The sequence below is a fragment of the Meriones unguiculatus genome, chromosome 2, assembly GCF_030254825.1.
Source record: "Meriones unguiculatus strain TT.TT164.6M chromosome 2, Bangor_MerUng_6.1, whole genome shotgun sequence".
Classification (NCBI taxonomy): domain Eukaryota; kingdom Metazoa; phylum Chordata; class Mammalia; order Rodentia; family Muridae; genus Meriones; species Meriones unguiculatus.
The window spans coordinates 190057874-190072714 of record NC_083350.1 but is presented as its reverse complement, the minus strand read 5'-3'; the positions used below and the strand labels follow the sequence as shown (position 1 = coordinate 190072714).

The window sequence follows — 14841 nt, the reverse complement described above, 5'->3', positions numbered from 1 at the left end:
TAAACTCCCAGCACCGAGTCCTCTTAGCTAGGAAGTGGATTTTTAGGAAACCTGTCTGCTCCAGAATCGGATATGCAAGGAGCTGATTTTCCTGTTGGTCCTGCTCAGCTGCCAGCGAGGTAGCCTAGCTCAGTGTGGCTCCAGATGGCCACAAGGGAAAGCCACGTGAAGGCTGGCTGTGAATTGGCCACCTGTACAGATGTTTGATTGGGATAGAGGTTTTAAAAAAAGAGTCACATTTTGTCTGTACTCACAGCAGCAAGCTTTCTAGCATACTGCCCAAGTGATCCCTGTTTTAGCTGAATCCCCTGGGAAGGGAGTTTTAGAGACTCCGAGAACAGAGTTAGGCTCAAAGGTCATATGAGCCCAAGGTTTCCCAAGTCTCCCCGTTTGCACCAACACGGCCTCTCGCAGCATCTGCATGGAGAGCAGCCAGCTTGCAGCCAGCACGTTTTTATCACTCTGGATGGCGGTACGTTCTGTGATCTGGGCAAATTCATGTGACAACCATCCACCATTACGGTGTCTGCAGAGGCTCCATGCCTTAAAGTCATTTCCCAGAAGTAGCTGACGGGCTGGAGAGGTGACCTGGGCAGCACGAGGACCTGTAGGACCTGTGCAGACCTGCGTGCCCGGGTAGTCACATGGCTGCTGTCCAGCACCAGGGAGGTGCACACAGACCTCTGGGCCAGCCCGCCCAGCTGAGTCTGGGCACTTGCGTTCGGCGAGGAATCCTGTCTTAGAACAAAGTGGAGGTCTTTGGCGTCCTCATGCACATATGTGCACACGTGAAGGAACAAATGTAACACACGCACATGTGCACACACGCGCACACAGGAGAATCTGGATAACAAGTGTTTTAGACTTAGGGAAGGTCCAAGCTCTGGCTGATCATATATGCTACTTGGTCTACAGTTTCTGCCTCTGCTTAGGCGTGACACTGTTGAATCGCCTGTGCATTTGGACGCTTGATTCAGACGATCTAAAACAACACTGTCTGCCTCCTTAGTTAAAAAAAAAAAAAGATTTCACTGTGCTTTTCACAAAGATGATGGCAGTTTTCATCTGCTTTGGGCAGAAGCTTTTGAGGATTACTTTTGGGGTAAGAGGGATTACAAGTACTTGTAAGAGGAGAACAATCTGCTAATCCCAGATATTAACCGCCAGCTCATGAGCTCGATGCAGAAACAGATCTGGATGGTGGGATTTGGGGGCTCTGCAGCTGGAACCTCACCTGCTCCCCGCTTTGAGCAGGGCTTGCGCACTCTGCTTAGCCTTCCTTCCAACCAAAGGCACACGTGGAGGTGTAGACGAGGGCACATACAAACCGCCAGGATTTCCTAAAGAATGGGGAGGGAAACTGTGAGGGAACTGGGAGGGCTATAAATGAACTATGTTAAAACGTTGGAATAATTTCTTTAATGGCCTTCAATCAAACAAGTGTTATAAGAAAAAATAGTCTTTCTCTTTCCTTGAGGAAGAGTTGCAGGCTGGGGTTGTGGTTAGTGGCAGAGCATGTGCTTAGCAGTGTGAGAGTTAGCTCAGTTCTTAGCTCCAAACCAGAGCGTGAGGAAGGCAGGCACACGCACGTGCGCTTGTGTGTTTGGACTGCTGCTTGACCTGAAAGAGCATTTCTCTGTGACTCACACGAGTATACGCCACGGTAAAGATGCGTATTGGCAGTTGTCATGGCCTTCACCAGAGACCGCCGCCAACACGGCAGCCAGCCAGCCGTCTGTGTCTTCGGGAAGGCAGGCTGCGTGGGCAGCGTCTCCCACTCACACCTGTAATTCCATGATCGTCTTCTGCATCTGTTTAGATCATCGTTGGGACACTCTCACTGTCAATTCTGATTTCGCTCCTTGTCTGACTTTGTCGGTAATGCAGTAAGAGGCGTGGCTTCTGCTTTGGCTGGTTTGTCGCCTGCTTGGGCTGCAAGCAAAGCACAGCTGGAGCCGTCCTGTGCATGTGCTTGGTGTGTTCACGATTGGGTTGTCTGGAGTCTTGATGGCTGTTTCCTTTGCTGTCTCCTGGTCAGTGAATGGAACTCCCAGCAGCCAGCTGTCCACTCCCAAGTCCACCAAGTCTTCCAGCTCCTCTCCAACCAGCCCAGGAAGCTTCAGAGGATTGAAGGTACGGAGGGGAGAGGTGGTGCATGTGGCCCTGCTGGTGGTGTGGGAGCTTGTCAGGGCCTGGTGGTGTGGGAGCTTGTCAGGGCCTGGTGGTCCTGGGAGCTTGTCAGTGCCTGGTGGTTCTGGCATCACGGCAGCTCGCCTCCATGGCCGTCCACTGTGTTCGTACCCTGTGGGAATGCAAGGCTGGGAGGGGCTGAACAGAGTGCGAAGGTACAGTATAGCACATCATCGGTTGTTGTAAACAGTTTGCAGTAGCGAAGCTTTGGAATGCACCGTAATTCACTTTAAAGACCCTTTGGAACCGTGGTTTTAATATGGTTAACAATTTGACTTTTTGAAGTGTAAATTATCAACATAACATTTACTCCTACAGGAAGGTGGCACGAGAAAATCGTGTGCTTTTTTGTGAGGAACTTAGACATAAATAGGCATCAATTATGATGTTAAAATATAAAGAACTGCAGCAAAATTAGTGGTTGGAGAATGTTAGCACACAAGGCTGAAATTTTAACAAGTTTTATTTGATTTAGTAAATCCTAGTGTTTTAAATTTATAAAATATGCCTGGTAAAACAGCAGTAAATAATTGCTACTAAAAAATAAATGTTTTTTTTTATTGACACGATCAGATTGTTTATATAGTAAAGTGCTTTGAAAATACTAAAGTTTTTTTCAAAGCCACGTATATGTCAGTAAATTGGCTTTCCTTCCGAAAGTGTGTGGTTGTATCTGATAAACAATCACTAGGCATAGTCTCTGAAATGGTCCAGGAAGTTTTCTTTAAGGATGTTGAAGAATCTTTTTATTATTACAATGAAGGGCGAGGGCTGCTGCTGCATGGACAAGGAATGAAAAGCCACCAAGTCCAGATCCCTGGGAGAGGTCACACTGAGTGTAAGCTCAGCTTGCTGCCCTGGGAAGGACGGGAGAACAAGACTGATAGTGAATTTAGGGATAGGAGATTGCGTGTTTGCACTAACTATTCACACATTAGAAGAACTGGCCAGATGTGGTAGCTCCAGCTTGTAATCTCACCGGGCAGGAGGCAGAGGCAGGGGGATTGCTGCAAGCTCAAGGCTAGTCTTGTTTGCATGGTGAATTCCAGGCAGTGCAGGGCTACAGAACGAGGTCCTGTCACACACACACACACACACACACACACACACACACGGGGGTGGGTAACTCATTTGGTGCGTGTTTGCCTTGCATGCACAGTGTCCTGGGTGATCTCCGGAATGCTCCTGGAAGCCTGTTATTCTAGCATTCAGTAGGTGGAACAGGAGGGCCAGAAGTTCAAGGTCATCCTTAGCGACAAATCAAGTTGAAGGCCAGCCTGAGCTACATGAGACTCTGGCTGAAACTGAAACACCAATTGAAACAAACAAAAACACAGCACCCCGACCAAACTGGTTAGCCTGTGAGGGGCATTTTATGTTCACACCTTAAGGTCTCGGTGTAAGAGGTGAGCACTGACCTGCGGAGAAGCCGCGCTGTAGCAGGGGGGTTGCTGGGATCTGAAACAGAGCCTGCCCGTGTGTGAACTAGCACCCCAGGCTTGCTCGGACGGCTGCACACAGCAGCGTCGGAGCCGAGTGACCCGAGTTAGGACAGTGCAGGCTCCCAGCTTAGTCTGGCTTTTCTGGAGAGCACGGGCGCAGAGTGCCGGTCGCCTACGGAAGCAGCAGGCCCCGAGGACCGCGCAGGCCCAGCTCGAGGGGTGTGCCGACTCTTGGTGTGCTTGTTTCCCTTTCATCCTTCTTCAGTTGAAGAACTCTGCAAGGGTCCCTGCCAATCCCAGTTAGGCCCTGGTGACAGAGACCAAAGTCTTTGACTCAGAGGATTCGGGTAGAACCAGAAAACCCTCGGGTGCAGCCTCGGGCACGGTGAAGAAGCTCAACCCCACTTGAGTTGGCGCTCTCTCTGCCTCTGCCTCTCTCTGTGTCTCTGTCTGTCTGCCTCTGTCCCTCTTTCTCTGTCTCTCTCTCTCTCTGTATCTCTGTCTCTTTCTGTTTCTTTTTCTCTCTGCAGCTCTGTCTGTCTGTCTGTCTGTCTCTCTCTTCTCTGTCTCTCTCTCAGCAGACACAGGGTGTTGTGGTTAGAAGCCTAGATTCCAGTCAGAGTGCCTGGGTCTGGTGTTGGTGTGGCTCCTCACTGGCTGTGTGATCTTGGCCAAGTCGTGTTGCCTTTTCTATAACACTGAAGCAGTGATGGACTAAACACAGAGAGAGCACTCAGGACAGCGTCAGTGTTCTCCCTGTAACCGTGGGGTTTCCAGGTTCAATTCCACAGGAAGGAGATCCCACGTGAAGTCCGTAAGTGTGTAGCAATGTATCAGAAGGAAGGGTCAGCACGAGAGAGGCCAGGCTGAGTTTCTCTCTTCTCTCTGTGTTTTATGTGTTTAAAAATGTGCTGGCCAAGAGCCCCTTGCTCGAGAAAGTTAACAGGTGCAGCTCTTCTGCATCCTAAGTGACATTCTTGGTTCTTGGGGAGCTGCAGCTCCCATCACCTGAGGGGTACGTTGGAAAATGAAGATTCTAGCCCCCCCCCCCCACAGGCCCGGCTCTCTGGGGTGGAGGTGAGGGTTCAGAAGGTCTGTGGCTAAGGGGATGGAGGAGCAGGAAGAAGGGTGGGGAGCCTGCCTGTTGTTCCTTCCTCTCCTGCCATTACTGACTTTCTGTCCAAATTGCCCATCCTTTGTCCTTTTCACATAAGTGAGCACATACCAGCTTAGCAACCACAGACGCTTCCTCACATGTTCTTAGCAGCTGGACTCCGAGGAGCAGGCTGCTTGGGTGGTTCTGGGCAGCCTTTTTCATTCCTAGCTGGCAGGGTACACATCCAGGTAAGAGTTGCAAGGCTTGATGGGGTGGTGTTTCCTCTTCTCAGGAGATGTCCTCCTTTGCTGACAGTTGGTATGGAGCCAGGAGACTATTCTGGAGGAGGGCCCCATAGAGTACGTCACTGCTGCTTTTCTGTCCTGCATGTATTACAGACTGGCTGCAAACCGTGGTCTCCTGAGCTGCTTTCAGCCAAGGGAGCTCACTATGCTAATGAGCCATAAAAGGTCACTGCAGACCTCTCCTCAGCCCCTTTCCTCTTTTGCCCCCTGAGTGCCAGCAACAATCAAGATAGGCCACACCTCCAGGCTCCTCCACGTCTCCTCTTCCTGTACTGGCTGAAGTCTGTGTTGTAAAGAGACACAGGAACGGACCTCCGGACCCAGATCCATGCCTGTTAGAGCTTAGCTGGCTTTGCTTCCTCCGTTGGGACTCCTCCATGGATTGGCTTTCTGCCCTCAAGGGTGGCTGCTGGCTTTGGCTGACTGGCATCAAGTGACAGCTCCACAGTTCTTGTTTTTGTCACCTACCGTTGGCAGCCAGACTGTGATTCCCACAGTCTCTCAGGAGTGTCCCGGGTCAGCTAGTTCAGCTCAGGAGGAGGCATCTGGGCCCTTTCCTGAGGCTGGCTGGCAGCACTTCTGCATTCTCATCTTTCTGCCGCCTAGAATTTTTGTCGTCGGCTGCCCTTCTTCTCCATCTGATCTCCCACACTTCCTGTCCATCTTCCTGCCTGAAGGTTCCGCAGTCTCTCTCCTCATCACTTTTCCTGCTCTGTTCTCTGTCCTGACCTTTTCATCCTGCTCCCTGCTGATCTTTTCTCTTCTGGTCTTGAATCCACTGCTGACACTGCTTTTTCTCTTAATCCTCACCTTCCTGGTTTTGTCCTTGGCCTCAGCCCGCAGGCTCTTCTCTTTGCCAGGGCACCTCAGGGGCCCCTGGATGTGGCTGGCAGCTTTCTTCTGCTGGGTTACTTACTGTCCTTAAATCACAGCATTTGGGGCAGGGGCCAGATAGGCCATAAAGAGCACTAAATATGTCATCAACTGCCAGACAGATGAAGAAAACATTTCCCTGAACCTTAATTCATCATCTGTGCGAACTAAAGACTTTAAAAAGTTTGGAGTCGGAGCACATAGTTTTAAATGCTTGAGTTCTGGAGCAGAGGTATGCTGGGCGCTGGGAGCAACAGAGCACATGTGAACACGACCCAGCCTCCTGAGATTAGAAACTGATGTGCTGACGTTTATCTGATGGTGTCTCCTGGGTCTGCTGGTGGTGAAAGGTTTCCCAGATTTGTGAGGTGCGGTCAAAGCACTGGCCATATCTAACCTGATTGGCAGAGCTAAAATGTAACGCTCTGACCTCCTGAACTTGGGACCTTCTTTTCAAAGCTGTGAAATGTAAATCCACAGTAGCTGCTGACCTTAAGACATTTTTGCTTTTCCCTGGAGCTTTGGCTTTTCTGGTGTTTTTTAAACTAAGTTAATAATTTTCAGAACTAGGAGGCTGGCCGTGCCAAGGCTCTTTTTGTTTGCCCAAAGACACTGTACGCGGACTTCATCTTTGAACGTAACTGATTTTGTTAGACAGAAACAGAAACAAAGAGGCGGATTACATAGTTTTAAAGACTTTGGTGCCCTAACAAAATAAATCATGACATTGAATGTTTGTACATGGTGGTTGCTCAGTTGGTTTGTCGCGTTTGGGGATAGTTCAGCCTTAGTCTGGGCTGCAGCCCATTAGGGTGAGATCGGGGGTTGTGTCACCATGAAATCGGTGACTGTAGGTTGGACTTTATTTGAATATAATCGACACGCGCCCACAGTCATGCCTCTTGCTCATGAGCGTTGGAGACTAGAGGCTCTTCTTGGAGCATGTTGGCAGTACCTGGGTGGGTGAGCCTGGCCTTACCACAGTGGCCAGTGGTGGCACCGTGGGTCCTAGAGGTTACGAAGCTCACCGTGAAAGCTTGCAGACTTTCGCAGTGTCCACATTATAGTTTATAATACTGCCAGTGCCTTACTCCAGTTCAGTAGCCTGGACGTCGCCTGAGGCCACGGATGTGATGAGGTTCTAGCTGATTGTGGCTGACACGGAGAACGTGGAGGTGTGGAACTTTGGAATGCAAGGCTTCAAATGGGCAGATCACATGCAGCTGGCAAGCCAGATACATTGTGTCTTTCTTTACATACACAGTGAGTTGTTTACCACCATTAACCAGCCACAGATAGGCAATGTTGCAGTGGCTAATTCTCTTACTAGGGACAGGGAAATGCGCATAATATCTGCAGAGTTTGCATGGTCGTTGCAGCTTCCTGCGGAGTCACCACTTTGGTCTGCACGTCTCCAGGCCGCAGGGTACATCATGTGTTCTATCTGACAGCAGTGTTTCCTATTCAGCAGCAGTCTTTCTGGAGGGTGTGAGGAAAAGCCAGGTTTTATGGCCCTGGCGAGCCAAGCTTCATGGTGAGGAAGCCAAGTGAATATAGTCAAAAGCTGGGTAACTGAAGGTATAGCCTGGCCTAATTCTGGGCAAAGCAGCTGTCTCTGCTTCAGGCCGTCTGCCCCTGACCTGGAGTGGCAGGCTTCAGGGAGTGTTCTGACTGTTCCCCGTTGTCTCCTCATGGACTTACCAGCCACCATCAGTTACGGTCCTGTCTCTTCACCTCTGCGTCCTTGTAAATAGCTCAGGTGGTTACTGTAGATCCTGCTAAACAGTGAGAAAGGAAAAATTTCCATATTATGTCATAATGTTTATTTCTCATTATGTCCTGGCCTCGGTTCACCTATGTTACAGTAAAATTATCCCCTTTAATATTATTTTTCATGCCTTTTTTTTTTTATAATGAAAGCCTTATTTTCAAGTGAAGAAATATATTGAATAACTCACTCCTATTAACTCACATACAGGGATTTTTGAAAAGCTTTGGCACTTAAAAAATATCAACTTGAGAGTTAAACGGTTGCTGTTGTCATTATTTGCTAAAAAGCTGCAACTGCTGGTGACTCCCAGGAGCTTCTGTTGGATGCGCGTGGACCTGGCCTGGCTCCACGCGCTCCCCCTCCGCCCTGCAGGCTCCTGTGCCTTCCACACTCCCGCTCCCCATTTGGCTCTTCTTCAGAGCACCAGCGCCCCTCGCTGTTCTTGTGCTGGCTTCTTTCCGTGATTCTTGTCACCCTAGAACCCCAGCAGCAAGCAGGTGTGTGGTCATTTGGCAGCACAAGGAATTGGGGCAGGGAGGGGGTGCGTGTGCCGTGCCAGCTGTGTGGCACCGCACTGTGTGGCACCACACTGCCTGCTCAGCCCTTGCCCTCGGGGACTTCCGGCCAGTCCCGGAGTCAGGACGTTCAGACCAGGGGAGGCACTTAGAAGAATCTTCCCTGCTTTGAGGATGGCTGGGCACGTAGGACGTGGCCTGCAGGGCCGAGGCTGGTCCTACCATCTCAGAAGACTAGGCTTGTGTCGGGAGGGAGTTCTAGGCGCTAGGTTCCCACGCCTGGCCCAGCCGGGTCAGGCTGCCTCATCCAGGCAGTGAGGTTTAGCCGTGTGGCGACCAGATCTGCGTCCACTGTTACTCATTAGAATTTGGTGACCCAGCCGCTGGTCACCAAACTCAGAGTCTTGGGGGTAGTAAGGAGGGCTCTTCTTCTGTAGCTTTGAGACTTTGCAGAAGGATGTCTCATGTGTATTCCCTGCAGAGTTAGGCTGCTGGGAATGATGACACATGACACACTCCCCGAGTTCAGGAGGCTGGTGGTAGGGGGCACTCGTGAGTTCAAGATGGACAGGGGCACACAGTAAGAGCCCTGTCACACGCACAGCTGGGCTGATGCTGGCTTCGGCTGGATCTGTTATTTCTTTGGCGATTTTCAGTCTCGGAAGGACTGTGTCAGGGCAGGGTCAACCTGGACTGGCTGGTGTGACACACTTTAAACCTTTTTCCTAGACACTTGCTGCAGCTCTGTGCCAGGCCCTGGCTCAGCGGTGTTACCAGGCTGAACGAATGTCAGTCCTCCAAATGCCAAGATGGGTTCTGCTGCTTCGCCTTCTCCTAGCAGAGTTTTAGACTTGGGGATTTAAGTAAAATAACAAAGGAAAGGATGTGAGTTAATGTGAGTGTAAAGCCCACAAGAAAAGGTACTGTGGGAAGCAACCGGGAGCTGGACGATGCCGGCTGAAGGTCTGGGCTTCCGTCGTTGGTAGAACAACCCGCTGGGGTTCTGGGATCCGCAGGTTTCCCTGACGGTAGTTTGGAGTGAGCGGCTGGATGAGGTTGGACGGTAGTCAGAAGGAACGAACTGCCTTCAAACGTCTCCTCTTAGTCTTCTCTCTGAATTTGCATTTAACATTCCAGCTTGTAGGGGTGTGCTCTTACAGAGCTACCACCAGTGACACTTTCAATTTCAGTGCCAGCGAACAAGTCAAGTAGGACAAGACAGAAACCTCAAACTCTGAAAATGTGATTGTTACTTACTTGTTTGGAAGCAAAATGGACTAAGAGCCAGGCACTTGGTCTGTAACTTTAGGGTTCTGTGTGGTCTTGAGGCAACATTTGCTTTAATTTTGGTACATTTCCAATGTCAATGTTTGTGGTTAACTCTGAATTGAGACTGTATCTGTGAAATATATTCATTAATGTGTTTTGTTGTATAAATCGAAGAGAGATGAGAAAAAATTCTGTATCACTGCGTGTATCAGCCATGACATTATAGGAAGGCTGTCTGTGACGGGAGGACTAGGGAGCTAATGATTTGTGAATGCGTGCTGATACATAAAGCGTGTTTTCTTCTCAGCAGATTTCTGCTCAAGGCAGATCTTCCTCCAATGTAAACGGTGGCCCGGAACTTGACCGTTGCCTGAGTCCTGAAGGTACGTCTCAATCTGCTCATTACTCTTATAAAGGAAACTGTCCATCTGAACTTGGCCATCAAAGTCCCGTTGGTGCCACATGCCTCCTAAATAGGGAGGTGACTGTCACCTGCTAGTCCAGTTCATCTTTTGAGGTGTTGAGAGTAGGCTCACATCAGGATTCATAGCGTCTCTCTGCCGTTAGCCATCTGCCCCCGTTTCAGATCTTAGATCTGGCTTTCCTCCTGTTGTTCTTACTGGTTGTATGCTCTCACAATTCCTAGCTATTTTTCAATTCTCTCAATTAGATGAGCACAAATATACCCCGCTTTGCCTGGCAATAAGATACACTGGCTGTGTTCTGACGTCAGCTCACTTTTATGAGAAGGCTCTGTGCCAGGAGTTAGCCTCAGCACAGTGTCTTATTTTGATAGTATTGTCTTTACCAGAGGAAAGGAAAAGTCTTCAGAGCTCCTCGGTTGCCTTCACCCTCAAGTCCTCCCTCTTCCCTGAGAGGAAAGTTTTGGAAAGCTCAGGTTAGAGGTCCCCCTGTTCAAGCATAATCACTTATCATTCCAGGACGTGTTAGGCTTTTGCTTTTTGTGAGTTTCTGATGCTTATCAACAAGGTCAAAAGTGAGGAGGCGATTCGGGCATTGTGTTTAGGAAATACGCTGAGTGACTCTCCAGTTTTGCTGTAGACCTATAAAAACAGCGTTGCAGTTCGTTACTTTGCACATGTGTAGGACAGCGTCCAGCACTGACCTCCCTTCAACCTCTCTCGCTGGCTGCAGGTGTGAATGGGAACAGGATTCCGGAGCCATGCTCTCTGCTGGAGAAGTACAGCATCGGGAAGGTCATCGGGGATGGCAACTTCGCAGTAGTCAAGGAGTGCGTGGACAGGTGAGTGGCTGCCGTCTGTCCCCGCGAGGGGGGCTGTCCCTCTGGAATTTACTCCTAAGTCACCGAATGAAGGGCCTTCCTGGGACCCGTCTCTTCCCTTTCCTAAAAGAATCTGTTCTTACAACTAGCTCTTTGGCATGGCCATAACTGCTTGGCAGGAAACAGTTACATACGTAAAGTTGTTTTGTATGGATGTGGTCTAAAGGACATACCAGAAGTCATCCACCAGCCTGGAGAAACGTGAGGAGGGAAAGGAGCCCCAGGAATAGGAGCACATCTGTAATGTGGCCACAGCGGGCTCTGCGCAGTGCGCACTGCCTTACTTCACTGCACCTGGCCAGCAGGGCCCTAGCCCAGTGAGCTGTGGGAGCCAGCGAGGCCGTGGGTGAGAGAGCCAGCGAGGCCGTGGGTGAGAGAGACAGAGAGGCTGTGGGTGGGAGCCAGAGAGGCTGTGGATGCGAGAGACAGAGAGGCTGTGGATGCGGGAGCCAGAGAGGCTGTAGGAATGCGAGCTCCCGCTGGGAAATCTCAGGGACCCAACTTTTTGACAGTATGAAAGTCACAGTGGAGCACTGTTCCACCTGCTCTGAATGGCTGATGTTCATAGTTGGTGGCAGGTTCTCTAGAATGTTGTGATAACTACAGTTTATCCATTCTGTTGCATCTTCAGCGAGTTTGCTGCCCTTTACAAATGCCTTGTAAAACAAGCCGTGCCCTTGAAGCCTTTTTACAGAGCTCTGCATGCAGCTTGCTTCCTGGGAAAACAGTGAGGCATCTGCAGTGTAACTCTAAGGGCCGTTGGGGGTGTGGTTTATCATGTGGGGCGGAAGTTTCAGGGTTTCCTTTCCAGCTGAACCTCATCCCCTAAGGAGCTTTGCCAGAAACAGGTGGTAGAGCAGCGATTCTGAATACTTTCTGAGAATACTTGGTGGTCCGTGTTGAATTATTTGCACTGGGGTATGTCTTTTTGGCCTGTTCAACTATGCTAATACTGAGTGAAAGTTAAGTAGGATTAACTCAAGGTTCTGGTGTGCAAACACTGATTTCTTTAATGCCAGGAGGGTCTGTAGGACAGAAATTGTATAGCACAGATCTGGCTGAAGGTGTGGAGGAAAAATAGGTACTAAAAGTGCCAGAACTTTGCTCTTTTCAGCCGTAGGCTGATTTGGCTGTGTATTAGCATGAAGAGGCATTGAGAGTCAAGGTTTTCCTCCCTGTTAAGCTGATCCACTTTTCTTTTTAATTCTTGCTCCTTAGAGAACTGTCTTGGATTTAAGTAAAGAAAGTGTTTCTTTTCCTGTGTTGGTACATCAGCACTTACACACTTCAGTGTGAACTAATAGTGCAGAGGAAGATTTAATTAGCCTGACTTGCTTTTCCTTTCTTAGTCGGGGGCATCTTCCTCTTGTGCCCCTTCTCCACCATTTCCTGTGCTGCACAGGAAGTTGGGGAGGCGGGTTATTCTGACTTGTAGTTTTAATGGTCTTCCTCTGGTTATTCCTAGGTCTACCGGAAAAGAATTTGCATTAAAGATTATCGACAAAGCCAAATGTTGTGGAAAGGTACGGTATGCACAACCGCTCCACAGAAGGAAAAAGATGTGGGTTCACAATGGGTTCTCCAGTGAGGAGACAGACCACCAGTGCCAGGAAGGGCGGTGACAGCCTTCCCACCCCGCGGCTCTTAGCAGCTTTAACTGGGAGACAGCAAATTAATTGATCTCGGTTATAAGTATAGCAAACGTAAAATGCTCATCTCTGGGAGGTTCCTAGTCTCAAATCCAGCAACTTTTAAAAGGCTGGCGTGGAGGCTGTGGAGTGCCGGTTTCCACTTCCAAGCTGGGAGTCAGCCTGCTAGCTTCAGGAAGCTGGCAGAGAATAGGTTCCCACCAGAGACAAAAGGCTCACGATAGCAGGGCCCCGCTTGCCCTGGCTCCCCAGTGATGCCCAGGGCCCCAGTCAGCTGCTCTACACTCAGGGGTTTCCGAGGAGCCCCAAGCTTGAGCCACCGTTACTCCTATGAGGCAGCTGCTGGAACTTCCTCCCTCCCCCCCCCCAGGGTTCATGCTAGAGGGAACCGGCAGTTCCATCATTGGGGCCAGGAAAGGACCTGGCCTGGCCCTCTGTGTTCCCAAGTGAGGGTGTGTGCTGCGCAGAGATCCCGGGCAGGGTGTTTGGAGCAGGGAGCGGGGCGGAACCGCCACGAAGTGAGTCAGGGCAAGGACCCGGGTCCTGCGCTCACTAGGGTGGAGAAGGGTGGCTGGTGACAGGCTGGGGGAGGCAGCAAACACCCACGCAGTGATGCGCAGGCCTGTGGCCCTCCCGTGAGGCAGCAGCTCTGCTCCAAGGTGAGGCTGGAGCATGTGTCTAACACTAGGTGGGGCTGCCGCACGGGCGCTCAGGGCCGCCAGCGCCAGACCCAGGCGGGCTGTGTGCTGAGTGCAGGCTGGCTTTGAAGACTCAGCACACGGAGGGCGGAGGGAGGAAGTAGCTTAGTAATGATAGAGTATTTTAGGTAGACCGGATCGTTACATTTTTGGCTATTTTTTCCTGCTTGTCTCATTGTTCAGTGTGGCTATAGCAGCTTTAGTGTTGCCTGTTTGCACGGCACTGTAGTCCCTTTGGAAGGCTCCTCTAGGCCAACGTTTCTGAAGTGAAATCCCGCTCTTCTTCTTGCTTGTGACCCTGGGCAGCTGTCTATGTCGCCCGTGTCTGTTCTTCTTCCTCTGAGTGTGCTGGGTGATGGTGGTTTGAACACCGGGCAATGCAGTGTGCGTGGGATCGAGGAGTGGGAACCGTGTGGAGAGCGCCGCTGGGTGACAACTGTCATGTGACCGTGCCCCCTGGGGGACCGTGCCCCCTGGGGGACCGTGCCTGGGGGCTGATAATTGTAGGCCGATGTAGAGTGTACATTGTGGAATGGCTAAATCGTGTTTTACCAGAAAGTGTAAAGCAGTGTGAGGAAGTTGTAGAAAAACCTTCTACCCAGGTGTAAATGTGTCACATACTGTTTTCTCTTGTAATTGTCAGCAAAACAAAGGGGGCAAGATGGCCCTTTTCTGCATTTTTATTTGTGTCTGACTTTATGTGCTTTTGTGTATTTTTTAAAACGTAATGTTATTTTCTTTTTGTGTGCTGAGTACATACATGTATGTGTCTGTTGTGTGTGTACATGTATGTACATGTATGTGTGTATTTGTACACGGGGCAATGAGTTTGTCCCACTCGGTGTTCGTCCATCCTTCAGGTCTTGGTATCAGATGGAGGCCTGAGGTTGGGAAGTGGGCACTCCACTCGGCCATCTCCTGCTGGCCCTCTTTGTTTAGGCTTCCAAAGATGTGATTGATTTCAAATGTGGCAACATTTTCTCTATATGTAACTGTCTTCGAGGGGATCCAAGCACAGTGTGCCGTGAAACAGGGAGCCGTGCTCTGTGTGACTGTCACATGTTCTTCAGAAATGTTAGGGCTGGCGGTTAAGATGTGAGCAGCCGTTTTCACAACTACAGAGGCCTGCAAGCAAGAACCCAGCCCGGATGACTGTGTAGACACACACGGGGATGAGCCACTTCAAACGTTCACATTTTCTCGTTACTGAATTTGTTTTATTTTTTTTTTTTGCAGTTTACATTTTACATTTTTGACCAACAAATTCCCTATCAGTACTATATAAAATTATAATTTAAAATTTTAATGTTACAAATAAGTTGACTTTTTTCTACTGTGAAATTATATTTTCGGATAAAAATGGCTTGTTTGCAGATGTTTACGGAATCCTGTAGCCACTGTTTGTGGGGAACAGTGCTCACCTCTGCTGTGTGAGTTTTATATACAAAGTTAGTAGGTTGGAAATAACCAGCTGCTTGGGATGGGGGCTCTGCACAGTCCTGACCTGCGACACTGGTACCAGCTGCAGAGAAGGGAGCACAGACTTGGGCTAAATGCTTCCCACAAATCCTGAGCATGTCTGGTACAGCCTCCTCTCTGGCCAGTCTGTCATGTACCTCTGTGTTCATTCTTCATGTCCTAGGAATGTAGAAAGGCACTTTTTTTCCTGCTCGCCTTCTTTCTTCTTCTGATATACACATTACCATTAGCTTAAACTCACTGCATTTTGC

General features: G+C 49.8%; 1 protein-coding gene across 6 annotated transcripts in view; it reads left to right on the top strand.

Annotated features, from left to right (window-relative positions):
• The window catches only part of Dclk2 (doublecortin like kinase 2), a 118686-nt gene that overhangs the window by 81432 nt on the left and 22413 nt on the right, over positions 1-14841 (top strand). For 3 of the 6 annotated variants that reach the window (XR_002476582.2, XM_021642332.2, XM_021642330.2), the window contains 4 exons: positions 2039-2133; positions 9772-9844; positions 10617-10725; positions 12230-12287. Coding sequence is in view for 4 of the 6 variants with exons in the window: in XM_021642332.2 (XP_021498007.1) it covers positions 2039-2133; positions 9772-9844; positions 10617-10725; positions 12230-12287 (335 nt within the window). In the remaining 2 variants the exon portion in view is untranslated. Of the gene's footprint in view, positions 1-2038; positions 2134-9768; positions 9845-10616; positions 10726-12229; positions 12288-14841 lie in introns of all 6 variants that reach the window. The other 3 variants (XR_002476581.2, XM_021642331.2, XM_021642329.2) reach the window with 1 other exon arrangement.